At 43.9% G+C, this 23,065-nt stretch overlaps 1 protein-coding gene across 1 annotated transcript in view; it reads right to left on the minus strand.

Annotated features, from left to right (window-relative positions):
- Positions 1–4,264: 4,264 nt before the first annotated feature.
- dynlt5 (dynein light chain Tctex-type family member 5) overlaps positions 4,265–23,065 on the minus strand; it is a 31,797-nt gene continuing 12,996 nt past the window's right edge. Inside the window, exons 2-5 of the mRNA XM_038794452.1 lie at positions 22,638–22,762; positions 10,153–10,244; positions 8,775–8,899; positions 4,265–5,812 (exon numbers count right to left, since the gene is read on the minus strand). Coding sequence (XP_038650380.1) covers positions 5,609–5,812; positions 8,775–8,899; positions 10,153–10,244; positions 22,638–22,762 — 546 coding nt within the window. The 3' untranslated portion in view covers positions 4,265–5,608. The remainder of the gene's footprint in view (positions 5,813–8,774; positions 8,900–10,152; positions 10,245–22,637; positions 22,763–23,065) is intronic.

The raw sequence follows: 23,065 nt of genomic DNA on the forward strand, positions 1-23,065 counted from the left end.
TTTCATCATACAGCTCTGGTCTTTGCTGCCCTACCTTTCCCTCATGTCATTGACCATAACTTCTGTCGTCTTTGTCTGGCCTACATGTGACTGCAGATCCCCAGCAATGTGTTTGACTCTTAAATGCCCTCGGGGACGACCACATCCCATGAATAAATTTTTAAAATAATAATTAGTTGTGGCCTGTTTTTCTAGACCTTTCTTTCACATCTTTGTTTTCCATTTTTCAAGCTAGGATACTAAAATAAGTTACTATATTTTGTTTATGATAAACCTTCTTTTACTGCTTTCCCATTACTGTAGACCCTTGGATTACAGGTCAGGATGCTGAATAATCTTATCTAGTGTGGTAACCTGAAGCATCAGAAGATGAAGTTTGATTGCTGGCCATAACACCCGATTGATGGCAGATGACAAGGCACCATCAAGAGCTATCTAAACAACTTGGGATATTACGAAGGCTGCATGGCTTGCAGCTCCTGTGAGAAGAACTGATAAGTGTTGAGCTTTGTTTTGGGGACAACCTGTTCCAAAGGTTGGAACACAGACAGGGATTGGGCTTGGAAGGGATGTTGTTTCAGGGATTTGGTGTTGCAGTCATAGTGGAATAGTCACCACTGAAGACAGGAGGAAGGGCCAGGAACAGAGTGACTGATTGTAACGTCACCCGTTAAGGTTAATAAGACTCCTGATAATGTATGTATCAAGGGGACGGTAACGTATGTACCAATTTGGGGAGCTGTCGTGGAACAGACCAATTTGGGGTTATTGTGTTTCAACAAACATCTATCTTCATATACAAAAAGTGCTTTCTCCTTTCAATACAGTTATTTTCCTTTTCTAGTTTAATATTATCAATTGTAATTGTATTATTATAATCATTATTCAATAAAATTGGGCAGCACAATAGCACAAGTGATTAGCACTGTGGCTTCACACCGCCAGGGTCCCAGGTTCAATTCCCCGCTGGGTCACTGTCTGTGCGGAGTCTGCACGTTCTCCCCATGTCTGCGTGGGTTTCCTCCGGGTGCTCCGGTTTCCTCCCACAGTCCAAAGACGTGCAGGTTAGGTGGATTGGTCATGGTAAATTGTCCTTCGTGGCCAAGAAAAGGTTAGGAGGGGTTATTGGGTTACAAGGATAAGGTGGACGTGAGGTCAGTGCAGACTCGATGGGCCGAATAGCCTCCTTCTGCACTGTATATTCTGTGTTCCTATGTCCCAAAATTGTTGTTTTAACACAATTCTTGACATAGTCACTCATTCCTGTTACGTCAAGAGTCGGCTCCAAACTTAAGTGAGGCTTTGAAAGGGACTCACCTGACTCCTTCCACCTTGAAAGCTGCCTGATAATGGCAAGGATAGCAGTATAGGAAGGGATTATTCAACTAATTCAACTACTTATTCAACACGTCTTGATTCAGACCATTGCCAGTTGGTGGAAACATACATATTAGCGTATAGTGAATAGTTTAATCTTAACTCAACAACTTTTATCTTCCAGTAGAAAAAATTCAGAATTAAACACTCAATCTTCAAAATAGTACTTTTATTGCCCGAGATGCTGACAATACTTCATCATGTACAATTGATATGCTGCAACATTTTAACAATAAAACCAAATTTTCAGCTACAAATCATACTTTGATTTTGGACTTGAGAATTCATACGTTATAGTACAAACCAGACTGTTAGGTTTGGCCAGTAAATGCCAGCCTTGTCAGCAACACTCTTATCCCATGTAGATCTGTAGAGGGACAGGTAGTATTGAGGAAGCAAGGGGGCTGCAGAAGGACTTGGACAAGTTAGGAGAGTGGGCAATGAAGTGGCAAATGAAATACAATGTGGAAAAGTGTGAGGTTATGCACATTGGAAGGAGGAATTTAGGCATAGACTATTTTCTAAATGGGGAAATGCTTTGGAAATCAGAAGCACAAAGGGACTTGGGAATCCTTGTTCACAATTCTCATAAGGTTAATGTGCAGGTTCAGTTGGCTGTTAAGAAGGCAGATGCAATTTTAGCTTTCATGTCAAGAGGGCTAGAATACAAGACCAGGGATGTACTTCTGAGGCTGTTTAAGGCCCCATTTGGAGTATTGTGAGCAGTTTTGGGCCCCATATCTAAGGAAGGATGTGCTGGCCTTGGAAAGGGTCCAGAGGAGGTTCCCAAGAATGATCCCTGGAACTAAGAACTTGTCGTATGAGGGATGTTTGAGGACTCTGGGTCTGTATTCGCTGGAGTTTAGAAGGATGAGAGGGGATCTTATTGAAACTTACAAGATACTGCGAGGCCTGGAGAGGATGTTTCCACTTGTCAGAAAAACTAGAACCAGAGGACACCATCTCAGACTAAAGGGATGGTCCTTGAAAACAGAGATGAGGAGGAATTTCTTCAGCCATGTGGTGGTGAAGCTGAGGAATTCTTTGCCTCAGAAGGCTGTGGATGCCAAATCATTGAGTGTCTTCAAGATAGATAGATAGGTTCTTGATTAATAAGGGGATCAGGGGTTATGGGGAGAAGGCAGGAGAATGGGGATGTGAAAATATCAGCCATGATTGAATGGCGGAGCAGACTCAATGGGCCGGGTGGCCTAATTCAGTTCCTTTGTCTTATGGTCTTATGTACAAGCAAAAACAATTTGTTTTTTCTGTCTTTTATTTTCATGGGTAACAAGTGAGGCATATTAGGGTCAGTGTGATATAGAAATCAGAGTATGGAGGGCGGCATGTGGCGCAGCTCCACACTGGGACTGTGGCTCTGAGGACCTGGGTTCAAATCCCGGCCTTGGGTCACTGTCCGTGTGGAGTTTGCACATTCTCCCATGTCTGCGTGGATTCATCCCCACAACCCAAACATGTGCAGGTTAGGTTAATTGGCCACGATAAATTGTCCCTTAATTGGAAAAAAACAAATAATTGCATACTCTAAATTTATGAAAAAAAAAGAAATCAGGGTATAGAAGGAAAACGTTAGTTTAATTGACAGCTTGGTAGGTTAACTCATTGTGGAACTGAACTCAGGAAGGCCCTTGGTTCCATCCCAAGTCTATGCTGAGCAAACTGATCTAGGTCAGAGTGACACGGAAAACTGCAATTGCCTCAGCTAGGAGGAATAAAACAAAATCGGGCCTCACAATCCTGAATGAGGACTGTTGCAAAACGTGGACCTATGAATCTCAGGTACGGAAATAACCAGGCTCAGCTATTAGCCCATCAAACTGGGCCACCTTAGCAAGGTCTTCAAGGGAGGGTAATATTCTTGGAACTGCACTCAAGTTAGTTCGTCCAGAATAAAAGGTGAAAATGGAAAATCAAAAGGACTTCCAAATAGGTCATTCTCTGTAAAGCAAAGGTCCTGCACAGTCTTTCCTGCAGTGGCCTTCCTTCCATTCGCTGTCTCCCTCCTACGGCATCATTCCCATTCGCTGCGGGTGGAATCCTGCACCCAGTAGCGGGTTTGGTCACTGTGGGGCCTTCAATCAGTTAGGAGTGTTCAGACCCCACCACTTTCCCGTCTCTCCCACAACACGCTTCCTCAACTCCACTTTCCCACATTATCCCCATAACCTTTGATTCCCTTAAAAATCTGTCTATTGAGAGGTATGCTTGTTGCTCAGTTTCTTCCACAGCTTTCCATTATTATCGTCAATGCTTAATTAGGTAATTACATGTTCTGACAACTTAGAAATGCATTTGATGCCTGCTTAAACACAGAGTTGAAATGTTTAATGAAGTATTTCAAGAAGTATGGAGTTATGTTTCACAACTTACTCACTCTTTCTACTTAACTCACTTTTGTCGCTTCCCCCTCCCCTCTTGCCCTTCCCCCTCCCTACTTTATTGCCGTTTTGAAATGCAATGACATTGAAAACTTAGGTGAAATTGAGGCCACGTTATATTTTGCATGTTAGTTCTGCATGAGTGGATCATTTGCCGTATATTATCATGTCACGAGATATGAATTATACTGTAAATGGCAGAACACGTAGGAACATTAACATAAAGAGGGATCTGGGCATGCAGGTCCACAGTTCCCTACAAGTGGCAACACATGAGGCCAAGGTGATTAAGAAGGCACATGGCATGCTTGCCTTTATCCGCCGGGGCATTGAGTACAGGAGTTGGGAAATCATGTTGCAGCTATATAAAACCTTGGTTAGGCTGTATTTGGGATATTGCGGACAGTTCTGGTCACCACATTATCAGAAGGACATGGACGCTTTGGAGAGAGTGCAAAGAAGGTTCACCAGGATGTTGCCTGGTCTCGAGGGTCTTTGAATAAACTAGAATTGTTTTCACTGGAGAGACAGAGGCTGAGGGGAGATCTGATAGAGGTCTACAAAATTATGAGAGGCATAGACAGGGTGGATAGTCAGAGGCATTTTACAAAGATGGAAGTGGCAATTGAAAGGGGTCACAGGTTCAAGGTGAGAAGGGGAAAGTTTAAGGGAGATATGCAGGATAAGTTTTTCACGCTGAGAGTGGTGAGTGCCTGGAACATGCTGCCAGAGCATGTAGTGGAAACAGGCACATTATCAACATTTAAGAGGCAAATGGATGGGTACATGAATAGGGAGGAAATAGAGGGATACGGACTGATTAAGGGCAGAAGTATTTTTTTTTAGTTCGGGCATCACGATCAGCACATGCTTGGAGGACCGAAGGCCTGTTCCTGTGCCGCACTTTTCTCTGTCCTTTTGTTCTTCAACTTTGCTCTCCTGACCCACAATCCCAACTGATAAAGTGCTTTTTCACAGAGCATTTATCAAGGATTTCATCAATGAGTTAGCAATCAGATCTGTTTCTGTGATTCCTTACACAATGAATTATTCACTTTAACCATATTGCTAAGTTCAGATTTGACACAGCAGCAGAGGAAAGGAAAAAGAAAATCAGGAGTGGGGTCAATTCAAGAAGGGTGCGGGTTCAAGGGCCACTCTCAGTCTTGAATGAGTCAAAAATGAAGGGTCACATTCCACTGCAGTACTGAGGGAGTGTTCCAGCATTGGGTATGCTGTCTATTGGATGAAGTGTTAAACCGAAGCCCTGTCAGTCATCTCAGATGGGCATAAAAGAACCAATAGCAGAGGTAGAAGGAGGGCAGGGGAGTTAACCCGATGTCCTCAACAGTATTTATCCTTCAAAGCAGCATCACAAAATAGATTTTCTTGGTCATTATCACATTCCTATTATGGGAGCATGCTGTGTGACAATTGTTTGCAGAACTTCCTATATTATAATATTTCAAAAGTACTTCATTGACTGTAAAGAGCTTTGGGATGTCTCGTCATGAAAGGCACAATATAAATGTTAGACTGGAAGTTTGGATAATGGAGCCTTCCAATCTCGTTCTCTTGTCTTTCTTTGCCAGCAAGAAATGTGAACAAAGCTAGTTCCCAGCTTGGTTAACATCCCACAGCCAGGACAAGAACATTGCAACTGTGCTGAAGCCGACTGACGAGGGACAGCCAGACTGCAAATGTTTCCCAGACCAGGTTGAACGTGATAAATAACAGATAGATGATTTTTTTCCCCCCTAAAAGACATTAGCATATGAGCTTTATATTCAGCACTATTCTTACAATGATTCACTATTTTGCACAGGTACATTTCATTCGAAGTACACTGCAAAAACATTAGCAACAGCAAAGAGAGATCGGTTACAGAAAGAGAAGGAAGAGAATGTGTCAGTGCTGGAATTCCAGAGACAGCGGCTGCCGACGCGGATGCTCTGTTCATTCAGCTGTCCAATATGGATTAAAACAATAATCTTGTATCGTGGAATCATGAGATCCTTTATTCGAGCTTTTATAACCTAAAAATGAGAAGTATTATTTTACAACAATTTATTAAATATATGGAAAGCCAGCTAATATCCTCTGGCAATAATTCCCTTCTCAAAAACAGACTGTGTGCACCTAATATCAATTCCCAACACCAATTCAATTTGTAAAACATAGTTTTCTCGGAGATACGTGAGCCATATGCTCACATACCCTATCTACACGACAAGTTTTGTTTCAAGCCTGGTTCACTGTGGGAACCAGTACTGAAAGGCACCAGGTTGAGGTCTCACAGGTGTGGCTGTTAAATCCGGTTAATGAGGTTGTTGAATCGGGCCCTCTATCCTCACTTGCATTACGGATCACGGGACATAACATTTTTCAAGGTTCTAGTGCTGCCACTAAGTACTGGAAGTTGTTCAAAATTACTTATCCCACAGAAAGTGAGCAGAGATAATGGGCGCGATTCAACAACCTCAATAACCGGATTTAACAGCCACACCTGTGAGGCCTCAACCTGGTGCCTCTCAGTACTGGTTCACACAGTGAACCAGGCTTGAAACAAAACTTAGCGCGTAGATAGGGTATGTCCCAAGGAAGAACGGATTAATTTTGGGCAGAAATGCAGATTGTGCACTTTTAAAAAAAAAATTTAGAGTACCCAATTCTCAATTTCCGCCTGGAGGTCGGTGACCAGTGGTGTCCAGCAAGGATCTATTCTCGGACCTCTGCTCTTTGTGACTTTTATAAATGACTTGGATGTGGAAATGGAAGGGTGGGTTACTAAGTTTGTCGATGACACAAAGGTTGGGGGAGCTGTAGATAGTGTTGAGGGTTGCTGCAGGTTACAACAGGACATTGACAGGATGCAGAGCTGGGCTGAGAAGTGGCAGATGGAGTTCAACTTTGATAAATGTGAAGTGATTCATTTTGGAAGGTCGATTTTGAATGCTGAATACAGGTTTAAAGGCAGGATTCTTGGAATTGTGGAGGAACAGAGGGATCTTGAGGTCCACATGGATCCCTCAAAGTTGCCACCCAGGTTGATAGGATTGTTAAGAAGGCGTATGATGTGTTGGCTTTCATTAACAGGGGGATTGAGTTTCAGAGCCACAAGGTTTTGCTGCAGCTTTATAAAACCCTAGTTAGACCACACTTGGAATATTGTGTCCAGATTTGGTCGCCTCATGAGAGGAAGGATGTGGATGCTTTAGAGATGGTACAGAGGAGATTTACCAGGATGTTGCCTGGATTGGAGGGCATGTCTTATGAAGAAAGGTTGAGGGAGCTAGGGCTTTTCTCACTGGAGCGAAGAAGGGAGAGAGGTGACTTGATAGAAGTGTATTAGGTGATGAGAGGCATGGATAGAGGGGAGAGCCAGAGACTTTTCCCAAGGTGGAAATGGCTGTCAGCAGCAGACATAAAAGAAGAAATTCCCTGTATAACTTTCTGAAGATGTAATTACCTGCAGCTTCACCAGCACCCTAACACCTCCCTCCACAGCAAGAGATGTCAAATGCCAGCATACGAGACCGTCAATTTAATACCACATTATGCTGAGCTTTTGACAGTGTTGACTGTGGGTTCACAGTGGTCCCCAGGTGAAATGAGTTTGATATACAAGCTTTCCTCTCAGGGGCTGTGCAGAGACGCTGGCTGGGATTTTCCAGTCTCCGTCCCGAAATCGCGTTCGGTGCAGGGCTGGAGAATGGGCGGCAGACCCGCGATTGGGTCGGCCGGAGAATCAACGCCAGTCAGGGGCCACGCAGCGATACCCTGCGGTCGACCGGCTGAGCTCCCGTCGGCGTGGTTCACGTATGGTTCCACCCGGCGGGAGCTTGGCATCGCGGCGGCCGTCCTGGTGGTGGGTGGGGTGAATCAGTCTCCGGGGGGAGTAGCTTCCACTACGGCCAGTCCTGCGATAGGGGGCCACTGATCAGCGGGAGCGCGTAATCTGGGGGGGGGGGGGGGGGGGGGGGGGCTACCTTCGCACTGGCCCATTGTGTGGGTCTGCCATGTTCCACGGGGCCAGAAAGGAAGCGGCAGCTGCACGCATGCGTGGACCCACGGCCGGCAGTGGGGGGCCGCATACCAGCAGCCGGAGCTGTGTGGAGCACTCCAGCACCGTGCTGGCCCCTATAGGCTACGGAATCGCTGGACCCAGAGGCTCGTTGACACCGGCGTGAAACACTCCAGTGTTTATGCCGGCGTCAACACTTAGCCGCCATTTTGAAGAATCCTGGCCCAAGTTCTCAGATGTCAACATATGGTGTACCAACTTAGTCACTTAGTTCCTCCAACATACAATTTAATTGAATTGTAGAAAATTGTCCATGTACAAATATAAATGCATGGACTTTTAGTGACTGAATAACCCATCCAGGTGATATTGGGAATACTGACAACAAAGTGAAAAGCCCTTTGAGCCAGAAAAGATAACCGACAGCATTAAGGTGGAGTGTTTACAATCCCACTTACAAATGTATAGTTTCTACATGAACTTTTAGAGTTTATTATTAAAGCTTAAAGCAATTAATTTTGATAACTGACAAGAGGAAATGCTAATAAAAATCATCCACAACAGAAGAGGTTTGTCTGTTTAACAAATTTGTTCATTATTCAGATCAATTCTGTCTACCATTGGCATATATTTTCATCCAGCTCTGTCCCAAATCCCTCTATAAAATTTACTTTGTGACCCTGACACAAGACCTTATTCCATAAATTGTTATTGCTTTACTTCTGACTTTCTAATTTTATACTTTGTTCACACCAGGTCTAAAAATTCCTATTTTTCTGTATAATTTGACAGCTCTCATATCCAGAAACGTCTTTGTTATTTGCCACAATACCCATTCAAGGTCAATAATATCCAACATGTCTTGACTAATAGAACACACATATTTTCATTATTTTCCACAAGCATTTAGTGAAGCTGGCGGAGACGAGAGGGAAGAGGTTAGGTAGAGAAGCAAAGTTTTAAATTCCACCTACTTCGGAGATGGTCTTCGTCATCTGCCTGCAGAGCTCAGGCTCATATTTCTCCTCCTGTAAGTAGCTTGCCAGGACGTCTTTGAGAATATTGTTCACAGTTGCCCCTGGAAAATACTTTGCCGGATCTAGGAATGGGTACAACAACTTTAACATATTGGTTCTGCCAGGGTGCCCAGTTGACACTGCCAGGATATCCGGGTGCCAGTGGGTGCGTCCTGTCCCTGACCACCTGGGGGGCTCTAATGGCCCCCCGGAGAACCCCAGTGGCCATCATGACTGATCTCAGCTTGTGGAGACCCAACTAATCGGTGCCTGGTTGAGGCCTTGCTGTTGCAGCCAGTGATTCCCGTGCGTTGGGTTAATGTGGCATCGGCATATTTAAATGAGCCTAAATATCATTATCCGGATCACGTCCAGCGGGATTCACCTGTCGTGCCCAACATGTTCCTTCCAAATTTTGCTGAAGGATTTGAAACCCCCAAGGTTTTATTCATGCTGCGGTAAGCTTTTGGTAACATTCCTCCCTCTCCCTACAGAGGTACCCTAATGCATTGGGAAATGAATGGCAACCACAATACTGGAAGATGTCAGTAGGTGGGCAGAAGTTCTACTTTGCACCCATGACCTTACCAGCCAATCTCAGGGCCAAGATCGCTGCACAAAGTGGACAATTCCCTTCAGTAAGATCATGTAGAAAATGAAATCATCAAGGGTAATAATGGCGCACACTTGGAGTTGCAAATTCATATAGAATTTGAATAAATTTTGATACTTTGCAGATAAAAACCAGGTGAATGTATCTGAAACAAAGATAGGTGACTCAGACAATTAAACACATTGGTTAGGAGAAAGAAGACTAAAGTATTGATATATTTTCCATTGCTCGAACATTCCCCAAGAACATTGGCTCAAGAATAATTTCCACATTTAATGTCCAGAGATAATGTTCCTAATGGCAACAGTCCCCTTCTAGAGAACTTGCTGTCCAAAGAAGCATAATAACCAGACCTTGCAGCTGCTATGCTACCTAGGCATACAGGCCTGGCTTAAGTGTGAAGAACATTTGGTTATGCTTTATTTATGAACTTACACAGGACTTAAAGGGCAACTACTTTAAACTTGTAACAATTCTGCCTTGGATGACTGAAATACTGTTGAAAAAATGCTGCCCATTTCACTCAATTTTCCCCACAATATATAACTAATGGCTTGCAGACTTCACCATCGAGTAGGAATGAAGCTGAAATTATGAAATCTTGTTCAACATAAATGCATGAAGAAAGAAAGTGAGCTTTTCATCAATTGTTTTCAGTTTGTGATCATTTACTGCTTTTGGTATCATTAAGTTATGAAGAAAGATTGACAAGCCTCAACTCACGTAACTGATATGTGTTTTCCATTTGTTGTGCGGGACGTGGAAGATCATCATGATGCCCTGGATCATCCATATAGGACACAGTGCTCATGGAGCTGCTTAAAGAAAGATAATAAGAGCAGAAAGAACAGATATTATATAGGGTAAAGCATAGGTGAAGTTAACTTTTTTTATTTTAAATTATGTTGCTCAAAAACAAACTGAGGATATCTTTTGAACTCTTTGGCTAATACAACAAAAAATAACTGAGACCAATAGTTCACTTCTGGTGCAGGAGGACTGAATGCTCAGAACTGACAGTTGAAATGTCTTGGTGCTAGAATCTTTCACATAAACTGTGCACATGGTGTATTGAGACACTGGTCGTTCAATGCCAACAGTAAAAACATCCTGCTTCTTCAAATGGTGCTTATTTTTCCTGATGCACATACACATGGGGTGGAATTATATGGCCCTGTCATGGTAGTGGGGGAATGCAACAAGCCACTCAAAATTCTATTGACATCAGCCGGACTGAAAGATTCTATTGTTGGGAGATGCCGTAAAATTCAGCCCATAGCATGTTTGTAAGGGCTTTGCCTTATCAAAACGTAAGACACTGACCAGTGTACACCAACTAAACTTAAATCATTAAGTATAATCCTTTTCATATAGTTGGAGGGTGCAATCTATCAGCCGCAACCTGCCAGAATCAGGGCGTAACATGGCCGATAGATTCCGGGGGACGGGCCTCCACGGGATTTCTGACGAGCGCTATGCCTTCCAAGATCTAACCAGATCTCACAAAATGTCTTGATCTGGGTCCCGACCATTGTGAGCGGGACCCAGTCTCGCACAGCTAAGTGAGTTTAAGAACACAGGCCAGATGCAACGGTCACCCAGCATCTATTGGCCTCACCAAGGTGACCAAAGCCAGGTCCTGTTCAGTACTGGTCCCCACAAACTGGGACCAGGTGGAACGGTGCCCGAGGGGGTCTCCCAGGCGATCAGAGTCCCCGGGGTGGTCGGCCTCTGGGAAGGGTTGCACCCTGGCACTGCTGCTGGTGCCACCCTGGCACCGAGCCCTGTCACCCTGGAAGTACCACCTGGATGTCACCTGGCACTGCCAATGCCAAGATGTCAGGCTGGCATTTTCCCCACACCGGGATCGGGCTCGGGGTACTCTGGCCTTGTGAGGTGGGGTGCAGGGGGGCTGAATTTAGGTGAGTTGGGAGTTTGGGTGGGGGGGGATGGGAGTCCGGGGGTTGCTTCCGTGGGTTAAGAGAATGGGACGCCATTTTTAAATGGCATTCCAATCTCTCCATACAAGGAGGAGCTCTGCTCACTGTAACTCTTCAGTGCAGGAAATGACACTTTAATGCGCCCTTGGTTTTGGGGGGGGGGGGTTAAAAAATAAGACTGCCGTTATAGGGTAGATGGCCCCACTAATCCCATCCAGAACGGACTCTATTTTCTTTATTTAGAACGTGCCCATAGCATTTTACAGCACAGAAAGAGCCCCTTCGGTCCATCATGTCTGCGATGTCTATTCAAACCAGATTACTCACGGCTGGAAACCTGGTTCTAAAACTGTTTTCAGTTATGTGAAAACAGCACCAGTTACTACTCAACTACATTAAAGGAATATATATATACATTTTTTGAAAATCTTTTGATTGGCTTTTCTCATATTTATAAACAGTTGTTACTTATTGGCAGAGACATTGGAGCCCATACGAAGTATTAGCTGAAGGAAGTTTGCCCCCAGGTACATCAGCTCAGCACTTATATACATTACATTTATCTTGCCCGTGCTAATTTGCTTTATTTTACAGAGAGGTTTGTTTTGTCCTTCATTTGACTAACCGTACGTACATTTTGCTGCCCTCTGGCTCGGCCTATGATATCCCCCCTTTCCCACATTGCCCCTCCTTCTCGCTGCTTGTGCCTATCAGGTCCTCTAATAGTATGGTTCCTGGGGCCCCGGGGTACCCTACTCTCTCTTTGCGGAGGAAGTGCTTTATTTGGAGGTGTCTCAATTCCTGTCCTCTTGCTAGTTTCCACTTCCTCGGCAGTTCGTCCAGTGTCGCTAGTCTGCGCCCTCCGTAGAAGTCCCTGACCGTCAGTGTGCCCCCGTCCTGCCTCCATCTTTTGAAGGTGGCTATATCTAGCATGGCTGGGGGGAATCTGTGATTGCCACAGATGGGTGCCATAAGGGACATTTTGGTTATTCCGAAGTGCTGGCTCAACTGGGTCTACATTCTCAGCGTGGCCACTACCACTGGGCTCGTTGTGTACCTTGTTGAGGAGGATGGGAGTGCTGCTGTGGCCGGGCCTGGAGGGTTGTTCCTTTATAGGATGCCGCCTCCATTTGTACCCAATCTCTGTAGGGTTCTTGTACCCATCCCCTCACTATTTCTGCCGTTGCTGCCCAGTGGTAGTACTGTAGGTTCAGTAGAGCCAAGCCCCCTCTGATTTTCCCTCTTTGCAGTGTTGGTTTGGGAATTCTCGGGTTCTTGCCCCCCCCCCCCCCCACACAAACGCCATGATTAGCCTATCTATTTTTTGGAAAAAGGCCTTGGGATGAAGATCGGGATGGATCTAAACAGGAAGAACCTTGGCAGTACGTTCATCTTGATCGTCTGCACCCTTCCCGTCAGGGAGAGTGGGAGTGAGGCCCACAGTTGAAGGTCTTTTCTTACTTCCTCCACCAGGCTGGTCAGGTTCCACTTGCGGATCTGTGTCCAGTCTCTGGCTGTTTGGATTCCCAGGTAATGGAATCTGTTCTGGGCCGTTTTGAACGGGAGCCCCTTCAGCTCTGTCCCTTCATTTTTTAATGAAAAAAAAAGAAACAATATATTCAATTGCAACCAGCACAATTGAGCAGTGCATGGTTTTTAGCACATTTTGTCAGCTTCCTAATCGCATACAAAGCAGAAACTCTCATCCGAGGTGTGTATATCTTGTGTAAGTTTTCTTTGCACTTATGTTACCTGAAAAAAACATGTTCATCCTTGGGGACAGGGACTCTAGTCTCTCGCAGTGATAATTGACATCATTGTCATTGTTGTTTGTTTACCATAAAGTCAACTTCCTTGTACTTTTTCATTTTTTACAGCTTCTGAAATGAGGGTTCCCATGCATTACACAGCACTTATCATTAAAATAATTGACTACAGCATCCCATAAAATAATCAGCATTCCTCTCAACCAAATTAGTGGCAGGAAAACACCAAAGTGTTATTTACAACCTGAACGGATCTCATGAAGATGAAAAGGCACAAATTTACCAAGATTTATGTTGACAGGCTCCACAACTTACATGACATGGGACACATCTTTAATAACAATCTTTATTGTCACAAGTAGGCTTACATTAACACTGCAATGAAGTTACTGTGAAAAGGCCCAAGTCGCCACATTCCGACGCCTTTTCAGGTACACAGAGGGAGAATTCAGAATGTCCAAATTACCTAACAGCCCATCTTTCGGGACTTGTGGGAGGAAACCGGAGCACTTGGAGGAAACCCACGCAGGCATGGGGAGAATGTGCAGTGACCCAAGCCAGGAATCAAACCTAGGACCCTGGAGCTGTAAAGCAACAGTGCTACCCACTGTACTACCATGCTGCCCAGGCCAGAAAGATCGGTGCAAGTGCTTGGACCCTCTCCTGGAAAGATGATTTAGGTGTTTCTCACAGGCAAGTGGGTTTTTGAGTGGGGAGAGAGCATGAAAGATACACGTGGTTTCTGAACACATGGCTGTAAATGATGTAGCAGAAGGATGCAGATTATGCCATTGTCAGACAAAAAAAAGTTTTGGGGGTGTGGGGTGGCGGTCATAGCTGATAGTGTTCAAAGAGAAACCATGGAAGGTTAGAAATTTCAAATTTGAGGCATTAGTGGATTGTGGCCAAGTGTGTATCACTGGGGCATTGTGGAAGATGGGAGACCAGCACGGACACAATGTGGAAGAATGGGTTTGGATGTGACAAAACATACATCAAGGTTTCTGAAGTACATGGACTGAGGCAGGGTTGAAAGTTGGCAATGCTACAGCTGGAAGTAGATGGTTTTTATTATGGAAAAGAAACAAGGCCCGAGGCTCAGCTCAGAGTCAAACAGGATGACGAAGGTGTGATTCAATCAGAGGCAGAGGCCAGGGAGGGTGAGTTGGTGATAAAGGGCAAAGAATTTGAGGTGGGGCCAAAGATAACACCTATAGTCTTTCTTGTGTTTAACATGACAATGTTAAAGCCACATGACTGATAAATAGCAGATGAGCAATGTCAGTGTACGTTGTGGAAGTTGGCTGTGGATAATTTCACAAAAGGAGCAACCTGAGAAAGTTGAAGGGACAATGATAAATTATTCGGTCCCTTGGGAAGGAGCTAGAGATGCTTTGGCTACAATTGTCCAAAGATGTGCAGGTTGGGTGGATTGGCCATGAAAAATTGTCCAAAATTCTATGATTAACCTAGGACAAATGTTTGGCGCAACATCGTGGGCCGAAGGGCCTGTTCTGTGCTGTATTTCTCTATCTAATTGTAACCACATTCGCCTAATTCAACTTTAATTTATCCCTTTGATGTTCTAATATATTTTAGATAACTGTTACAGTACATTATGTTTGCATCCTAGCATGGGATACCAAATATAGTTTGAGCTAACTCTTGCTGAAGATAGTTTAGAAATGGTTTGGATTTCTGAGGAAATTAGGACTAGGTTGCTTGAGAGATGACCTTTGTTATATTCACAATGAGGGAGATCATATGGGATAAGCAAAGGCAATTCAGCACTTCCTAGTACATCTCTCCAGTACATTAACTCCCTCATCACCACATCAAATTGCAATTTGCTTCTGTTATCTTCCTTGGTAAATACTTACAAATAGGTTTTTACGATTGAGGATATGTTTTCAGACATCCATTCTAAATTTACTACCATTTATGTCTTCTGTTGACACAGTTAACATGGTAACGTCCCAAAGTTTACAGTGAAACAAAAACAAAACGTAGGTTACCAGAGTTATCTGGGGCTGCTGCCTTCTGCTAAAGGCATTTCAATAAACAAAAGGCTTACATTTTCTATTTAAAACAACTCATCGAGGGGGGAAATACTGTGAAGTGGTGACAGGTTATCTATTCATAATGTGCAGCATGTGCCTGATGGAATTCAACAGACTTTCCAAGATGATACAAAGTTATTCCATTGGTACATGTTGGTGGCAATTCCGATGTGTAATACACAATGTATTGGCAGGCACACAGCAGCCAAGGGACAGAATGTCAGGCAGTGGCAATGAACAAACTGTCCATTTGGTGCCACCTCTTCTTTTGTGCAACTACCACCCAAACACCAATGAAGACAGGTACCATGGTGAAAACTAAATGCATGAAGCTTAGCACCGTATTTCCCCCTCGGTGAAATCCAAATCATTTTTAACAGTTAAAGGTTGCACATAAAAAAACCCACAATAAATCTGCAGATCAGCTATGAACGGAAAGCTGTCTGGAATCCCTGGATTATCAGCTCAATACAGCTTTCTTGGAGCTACAAAGTCAGCGCCAGAGGAAATCCTTCAGCAATACCAATGAAGTTTCACTCCTTTTGGAGAGAACCTGTTGGTCGGGTTTAAATAAACTGATTATGGGGCCGGCAGGGGGTCACTTGATGTGAGAATGGGAACATCTACGAGTTTGTGAGCTCTGACTCTGGTCGTCTTTTAATCCTTTCTTCCATCCTGCTGCACATTTCAGAATTGTCTTTTTTAAAAAAAAATAGAGGTAAATGCCCCAGCATGTCCCTGGACGATCCTGTTGGGAGTTTTGTGATGAGGAGCCGAGTCAACTTGTAAAGAATCCTCATGTGAGTGAGGCAGTCTGACTTAGCTGGGGTGGCTCCAGGTTGCAGTGACGTTGTTGCTGCTGAGCGGCCCTATGCCTCGGCAGTGCAGTGCACCTCTGGATGATAGCCGCCTCGGAGTGTGTTGTTATAGATGGCGATCTTGGCTCCATGTTGCAGGTCTTTGGTGTTCATCTTGAGGAACCGCGAAAGTATGCTTGGGAGAACGTGGAGGCAGAGAGAATCCATGCATTTGTTAGAGCAATCTAGTGTGGGCCCACCTTCAGTGTGATCCTGTTGGCATGTCGCTTATCCTGATGGTTTCGGGAGGTAGGAGCAGGGCAAGGAGTGTCCGTGTGTCCGGTGAGAGACAAGTTTCTGATTGAGTTTGGCTGCCATGCTTTAGTAAGCCTGATTTGGGGGTTGGGTGTAGCAGATTTGATGGAACATGATGTATTGGTCTTAGAGGCTTGCGGCCAGTTGGTTACCCCGACCGCTGGCCTCATAGTATCTGGTTTCATTAAGTTATTTAGATCGTTGGAATCCTCGAGTGATCCTGAGGCGTATTCGGTGATCTTCTCATGGTTTTGGCCTTTTCAAACAATATAGATGGTGTTATTATCCTCTGGTTCTTGCATGATCTTGGACATTACTCTCTTACGATTATGTTGTTAACTAATTGTTGTTGCCTTTGCTCCTGCAAACATGTGAACACGAGGGTGAGAGTCACCAGCTATCCTGTTCTCGTAAAAACCATACTAAGCCAATTATGTGTCCAATTTTACTCTAATTTTTTTAATGTGCTATTATCATTGCGGTTATGGGAAGAGAGTGTGACAGCCCCTATCTTGCTGATAGTGAAGATGAGTGGAGCCAGAGACTGGGATTATGTTGTGTTGCGTGGCACATATGTAACATCCCTTTAGAACTGGGGCTTGTGTATTTTCTTTGTATTGTTTTTAAGGGTGGGCATAAAGAATCCCCGATTGTATCCTGCAAAGGTACAGATGGTCTGGTATCCGAGGGAGGTGGCAGTGGGTAATTGGTGCCTCTGGTGCTGCTGGAGTTGTGTGAGAGATGTGTATTGATGCGTGCTTGAACATGGTACAAAAGAATTGTCCTGAACGCTCATGGTAATTACGAGAAATCACCACGTGGGACAGACTGCACCATTTTACCATGTTTTAATGGCCTTATCCTGTTTATCCCCTTTTCTCTGGTGGGGCTTTGAGTTTTCAAGTTACGTCTAACAATTGTATTGATCCTGCTGTACTGCTGTACCCTCTGTATTCATGTACGTTTAACCCTTCCTGTGGTGCTGGACCATTCCTGTGGATTTGTTGGGTTGCTTGTAAAATCTCAATAAATATAACATAAAAAGATTATTGATGTAATTTTACATTCAGGTACAAATGTGTGAGCATGTGTGTGTACACATGCACATGTGTGCACACACACATGCTTTAGGGCATGTCAACCTGAAACTTTTTTTTTCTCCTCGGATGCTGGCTTGCTGGAGTATTTCCACCATTTTCTGTTTTAACAATGGCCTTTCTGATCATGCTGAGGAGGTCTGCAACACCGGTGTAGCCCTCTGTGCCCTGAAGGTTCAAGCCCTCAGGAGTGTAGGGACAGTACGTAGTCTCATACTTTCAAGTATATAAAAGGTCCACACCGGTATTCTCTTGCACAACACTGCTTAATCAGCAGACTTTGAAGTTTCACTCATTCCTCTTTCCCTAGGCATCTCTTTGCATCCACAATTAAGTAATCAGTCATACTTTCCCTCACCTTTGTGTCACCTCACAGCGCTCCTCCACAGATCTAGTCTTTCCCCCGCAATCCATTTCTCACCTTCACCATTCTATGCTTTCATTCATTGCAAAAGAGAATGCAGAACTTTGGAGAGTGGGGTGAATCTCTAGCAATAGCCACCCTGATTGCATTGAAGGTCTCCCTAGAGATCGGCAGTGTGGGAAGGCCGGGATGATTCCGAGACCTGATGGCGGCATTAGATAATACATTGCCTCCTTGGTACTTAAAAGAACCATTTGTTGAATCAATGCCACCACTAATAGAAATGTTAGAACATACACTATTCTGTGCTTATGCTCAAAGTCAGCAATAACCAATGTCCTTCAAGAATGACATCAGAGGTGATGAGCGGCTATGCCAAAATGAATTAGAAAAGGGCGAGAGGATGCATCATCACATGCCACTTGCGAAGCCTCCCAACAGTGCAGATAGATATACCTTGGTAGAGTTTTGCTAAATTGTCACTTGGTGAGGCAAACATTACAAACTGAGCTGTTGTAGTGGTATGAGACAGGGTCTGCAGTGGATAGCCCCTGATGGACAGCACAGAATGCTCCAAGCTCAGCTCAGCTGGATGTAGGCGTTTGGCTCGGGGCTAGCCACAAAATGGGAATTTAGAACCATAGAGCCTATACAGTGCAGTACATTTGGCCCATCGATTCTGCATCCATCCTTTGAAAGAGAACCCCACCATGCCCACTCCCCCGCCCTATCCCCATAACCCCACCTAAACGTTGGACACTAAGGAGAAGTTTAGCATGGCCAATCCACCTAATCCACACATCTTTGGGCTGTGGGAGGAAACCGGAGCACCCGAAGGAGACCCATGCAGACAGGGAGAGAATGTACAAACTCCACACAGACAGTGACCGAAGGTTGGAATCAAACCTGGATCCATGGTGCTGTGAGGCTGCAGTGCTAACCACTGTGACACCATGTGTGTGGAATAGGAATGAGAAATGCGTGTCTTTCTGTTCGTATTGAGACTGTCTGCACATTCCTCTTCCTGCGGCTCAACTCCTCTGCACTAGCAATGTTATGAAGAAACAACGGATAATTCTGGGGACCCTTGATGGGACATACGAAGGCGAGTCTCCAGGACCGCTGTGATACGTGAAGGTATTTGAGCAACCTGATAGTTTGTTTTATTTTGCTCTTGTGGTCAGATTTCTTCGCTCACAAGGTAATGAACCTGTGGAATTCCTTACCACATAGAGCTGCAGAGGCTGGGTCATTAAGATGTACAAGGCTGAGATTTTCAATCAGTAAGGAAATCAAGGGTTATATGGATAAGATGGGAAAGTGGAGTTGAGGATAATATCAGATCACTCATGATCTCATTGAATGGCGGACAAGACTTGATGGGCCGAGTGGCCTACTACTGCTCCAATGTCTTATGGTCTTTTGTAGATCCTGTGCTGGAGGCTATTGCCTTCTTTGAAATGGAGCTTACTGTCCATCGCTTCTGCCCTCTGGAGTGCCACATGGCCGCAGAAAAGGCAGCACCTGTTGGTAATGTTGCCAGTGGTGTGAATCCCCGTGCTGTTGCTGGTGGCGTGACTGCTTCTCAAGACGTTCAGGCTACTTCTGTGTAAGTTGTTCCCATTGCGGTGAAGGTTGGCAGTGAGTAAGTTGAGATGATGGTGAGTACACTGCAAAGCACTTGAATATAACTCCAAGGAGTTAAAATTAGCACTCTAAAGTAGGGATTTCTGGCTCTCTGAATAAATCCTGCAAGCAAAAATCTTCACTGTGGATGGCTACAACTTTGTCTTTCCTAGTACCCTGAGTTTATTAAACAATCACTCCCCACTTGCCTTGGTGATCTCAGTGAGATACAGGGAGCTTAGGGAACCACCAGGCTGGCTGTTAAAGCTAGAATGCAGGGTGGAATTCAAACTCTTTTCCATTCTAATTATTTCAAGACTTTCCTGGCAGTTGTGTGGGGATTCCCCGTTAACCTGAAAATGAAACTTGAACGTGGACAGGATGTTGTTAGCTTCCCAATGCAATGTCACTCTAGGGATTTAACCCTGTGCCTGTCACCCTTTTACAGTTAAAAGCCTCCCAGATTTACGTTATACCTCAAGTGGCAAATAGTTTCAACCTTCAATGTTAACTTCATTTCATTATATGCCACAAATCAAACTGTACAAAGATAATTCAGATATAAAGATATATATAAATATATATGAAGAAAGGTGACTTGATAGAGGTGTACAAGGTGGTGAGAGGCATGGATAGAGTGGATAACCAGAGACTTTTCCCCAGGGCGGAAATGGCTGCCATGAGGGGACATAATTTTTAGGTGATTGGAGGACGGTGCGGGGGAGATGTCAGGGGTATGTTCTTTCCACAGAGAGTGGTGGGTGTGTGAAATGCACTGCCAGCGGAGGTGGTGGAGTCAGAGCCATTAGGGACATTTAAGCGATTCTTGGACAGGCACATGGACAGCAGTAAATTGAAGGGGTGTAGGTTAGGTTGATCTTAGATTAGGATAAATTGTTGGCGCAACATCGTGAGCCAAAGGGCCTATACTGTGCTCTACTGTTCTGTGTTCTATAGATGGAGGTGGTATTAATCGGTGTTTTAAAGCAGCTATTTCACTGTACTGATATTTGTGTTTTCAAAAAGTGCCATTGTCACAAACTATTTATTCTGGTCGTTTCAGTGGGATTACTTAGGGAGTTATTTAATCTTAACGGGGAGGAAACTGTCTTGACGGTTCACTAATTCACAAAGCTGGTTGAAGTGGGACAGTTAGGATCGATATTAATATATTTTATGTATTTATATATTCAGTATGTACATTAGATGTATGAAAAGCAGCTGCCAGTGTGTGCACAGCATGGTCCCACAAACAGCAATGAAATAACTGACCAGGAAAACTGGTATGGTTTATTGAAGATTAATGCTTACCAGAACATTGTTGAAGGAGCTTGATGGACTATAGTGTACTCCAAATATGAAAACTGATCACCTCTTAACTTATCCCAGATAAACGCTATCTTAGAATCACATCATTGAAACCTTTCCTTACAGTGCTTCACTATTTGTGTCTGGAGTTGTGTTGGGGTCACTAGAAGTACTTAGTCACCACCCACAGGTGATGCGGAGTTCCTGTCATGGCTGTGCCATAATGTGACCCAAGGATATCTGAGGAATAAAAATAGCTTACAAAATTATTTTCAAGCTTTGGACTAATTTAATTTCCTCATTTTGTTTTAATTCCAAATTGGTAAACTGCATTTAATCCTATAGCTATTGAGCTCCAAACAGATGCAGCTGAAAGCATTTTCTTTTGGGGATATTTGATTTAAGTCTTGCTTTGTTTTAAAGATAGATTCTGGATTCTGAATGCTCTTCTCAGTTGCTGAGCAGTAATTTAATGATTCTAAAATAAGATAACTAAAAAATACATGCCAAAGTTGGATCAAATAAGGAATTGAGGCTTAAGCCAGATGCAAAACAGCATGGGATTGCACTATTTTTATATTACACATAGAAGTGAAGTAATTCCTTGTTCTCATTCCTTCACATAGTAAATATTCCCCTTGACATCTGGAAAGTCCCAAAACTTCTATCATTTGCCTCCCCATCCTAATGCTCCTATAACCAAGCATCATTGCTTCGGTTAACCCCGCTCAGTACTTTGAAGCTCCAATTCAACACAACATGTAGCCTCAGTACCTACCATCCCTTACTCAGCTTGTCCAAGGATCTTCTCGTCCGATGGTCCATATTTGCTATCTTACTGCTTGTACACCCACCATCATCCTTCCAACACTCCAAAGCACCCAATCCCCAATACTCAGTATTACTAGATGACTCTTGCCCAGTAGCTATCTGTAATATTTTCCGATCATCTTCCTGTTGATCTTGGGCTTTAAAACAGGTTTGTCCAGCATCTCCAAGGCACAAATTAGGAGTACAGCAAGAAGTCTTACAACACCAGGTTAAAGTCCAACAGGTTTGTTTCAAAATCAAGCTTTTGGAGCGCAGGAAAAATTCACCTGAGGAAGGAGCTGCCCTCGGAAAGCTCGTGTTTGAAACAAACCTGTTGAACTTTAACCTGGTGTTGTAAGACTTCTTACTGTGCTCACCCCAGTCCAACGCCGGCATCTCCACATCAAATTAGGAGTGTGATGGAACACACTCCACTTGCCTGGATGAGTGCGATGCCAACACTCAAGAAGCTCTGCACCATCCAGGGCAAAGCAACCCAATTGATTGGCACCCCATACACCACCTTAACCATTCATGTTCTCCACCACTGATGCACAGTGGTAGCAGTGTCTACCATCTGCAAAATGCCGGGCACCAACTCCCCAAGGTTCTTCAATAGCACCCTCCAAACCCGCAGCCTCGACCACCTAGAAGGATAGCAGGTACATAGGAGCATTACCAGCAGCATGTTCCTGCCAAGTGACACACCATCTTGACCTGGAACTGTATCGCCATGACTGGGTTAAAACCCTGGAGCTCCCTTCCTAACAGCACTGTGGGTGTACCTACACCATATGGACTGCAATGGTTCAAGAAGGCAGCTCATAACCACCCTCACCTTCTCGAGTGCAATTAGGAATGAACATGAAATGTTGGACTTTCCAGCCATGTCCTCACCCATAAAAGAAGAAAACAATGTCAGCATTAAAAATGAGAATATAACCAAACAAATATAGCAATTGAAAACTGACAATTATGTAACCACAGCCCCAAAATGCACAAAAAGAAAATATGGACGTCTTAAGAAATTTGACTTATTCAGTTACTAACATGATCTAAGTCACTAAATTATCTTGTATAAAATAACGACTCAACGTCAACAAATGTTTTAAATAGATGACTCACTCCTTTTGCTTTCTCATGTTTTCCTTTACTTTGACGTCATAGCTGCTCAGCGATGAAAAGCTGCCCGTCTTTTTCAGTAAGCGAGCTGCCTTGTCTTTTGCAATGTCAGACATGATGATGTTTACCTGCAAGCACAAGAATTATTTTGAGTCAGGTAACAGTTCAGAAGCCCGAAAAACACGCTGGAATGGGCTGGCTGAATTTACTTAAAGAGTTCAAAATAAACATGGTGAAACATGCAGAAAGAGCTACAAGAAGGAAATATGAAAATAAATTTTCTCAAAAAGCTTACACAATTCTGGATCCCTCGCATATTGATAATGCCAATATTGTTAATGAAAATAAGGAAATGGTGGACACGTTTGCGTCAGTCTTTTCAGGAGAGGAAGAGATTAACAATGCAGAAATCAAGGGAACTGATGTTGAAT

Source organism: Scyliorhinus canicula, chromosome 4 (genome assembly GCF_902713615.1).
Source record: "Scyliorhinus canicula chromosome 4, sScyCan1.1, whole genome shotgun sequence".
Classification (NCBI taxonomy): Eukaryota; Metazoa; Chordata; class Chondrichthyes; order Carcharhiniformes; family Scyliorhinidae; genus Scyliorhinus; species Scyliorhinus canicula.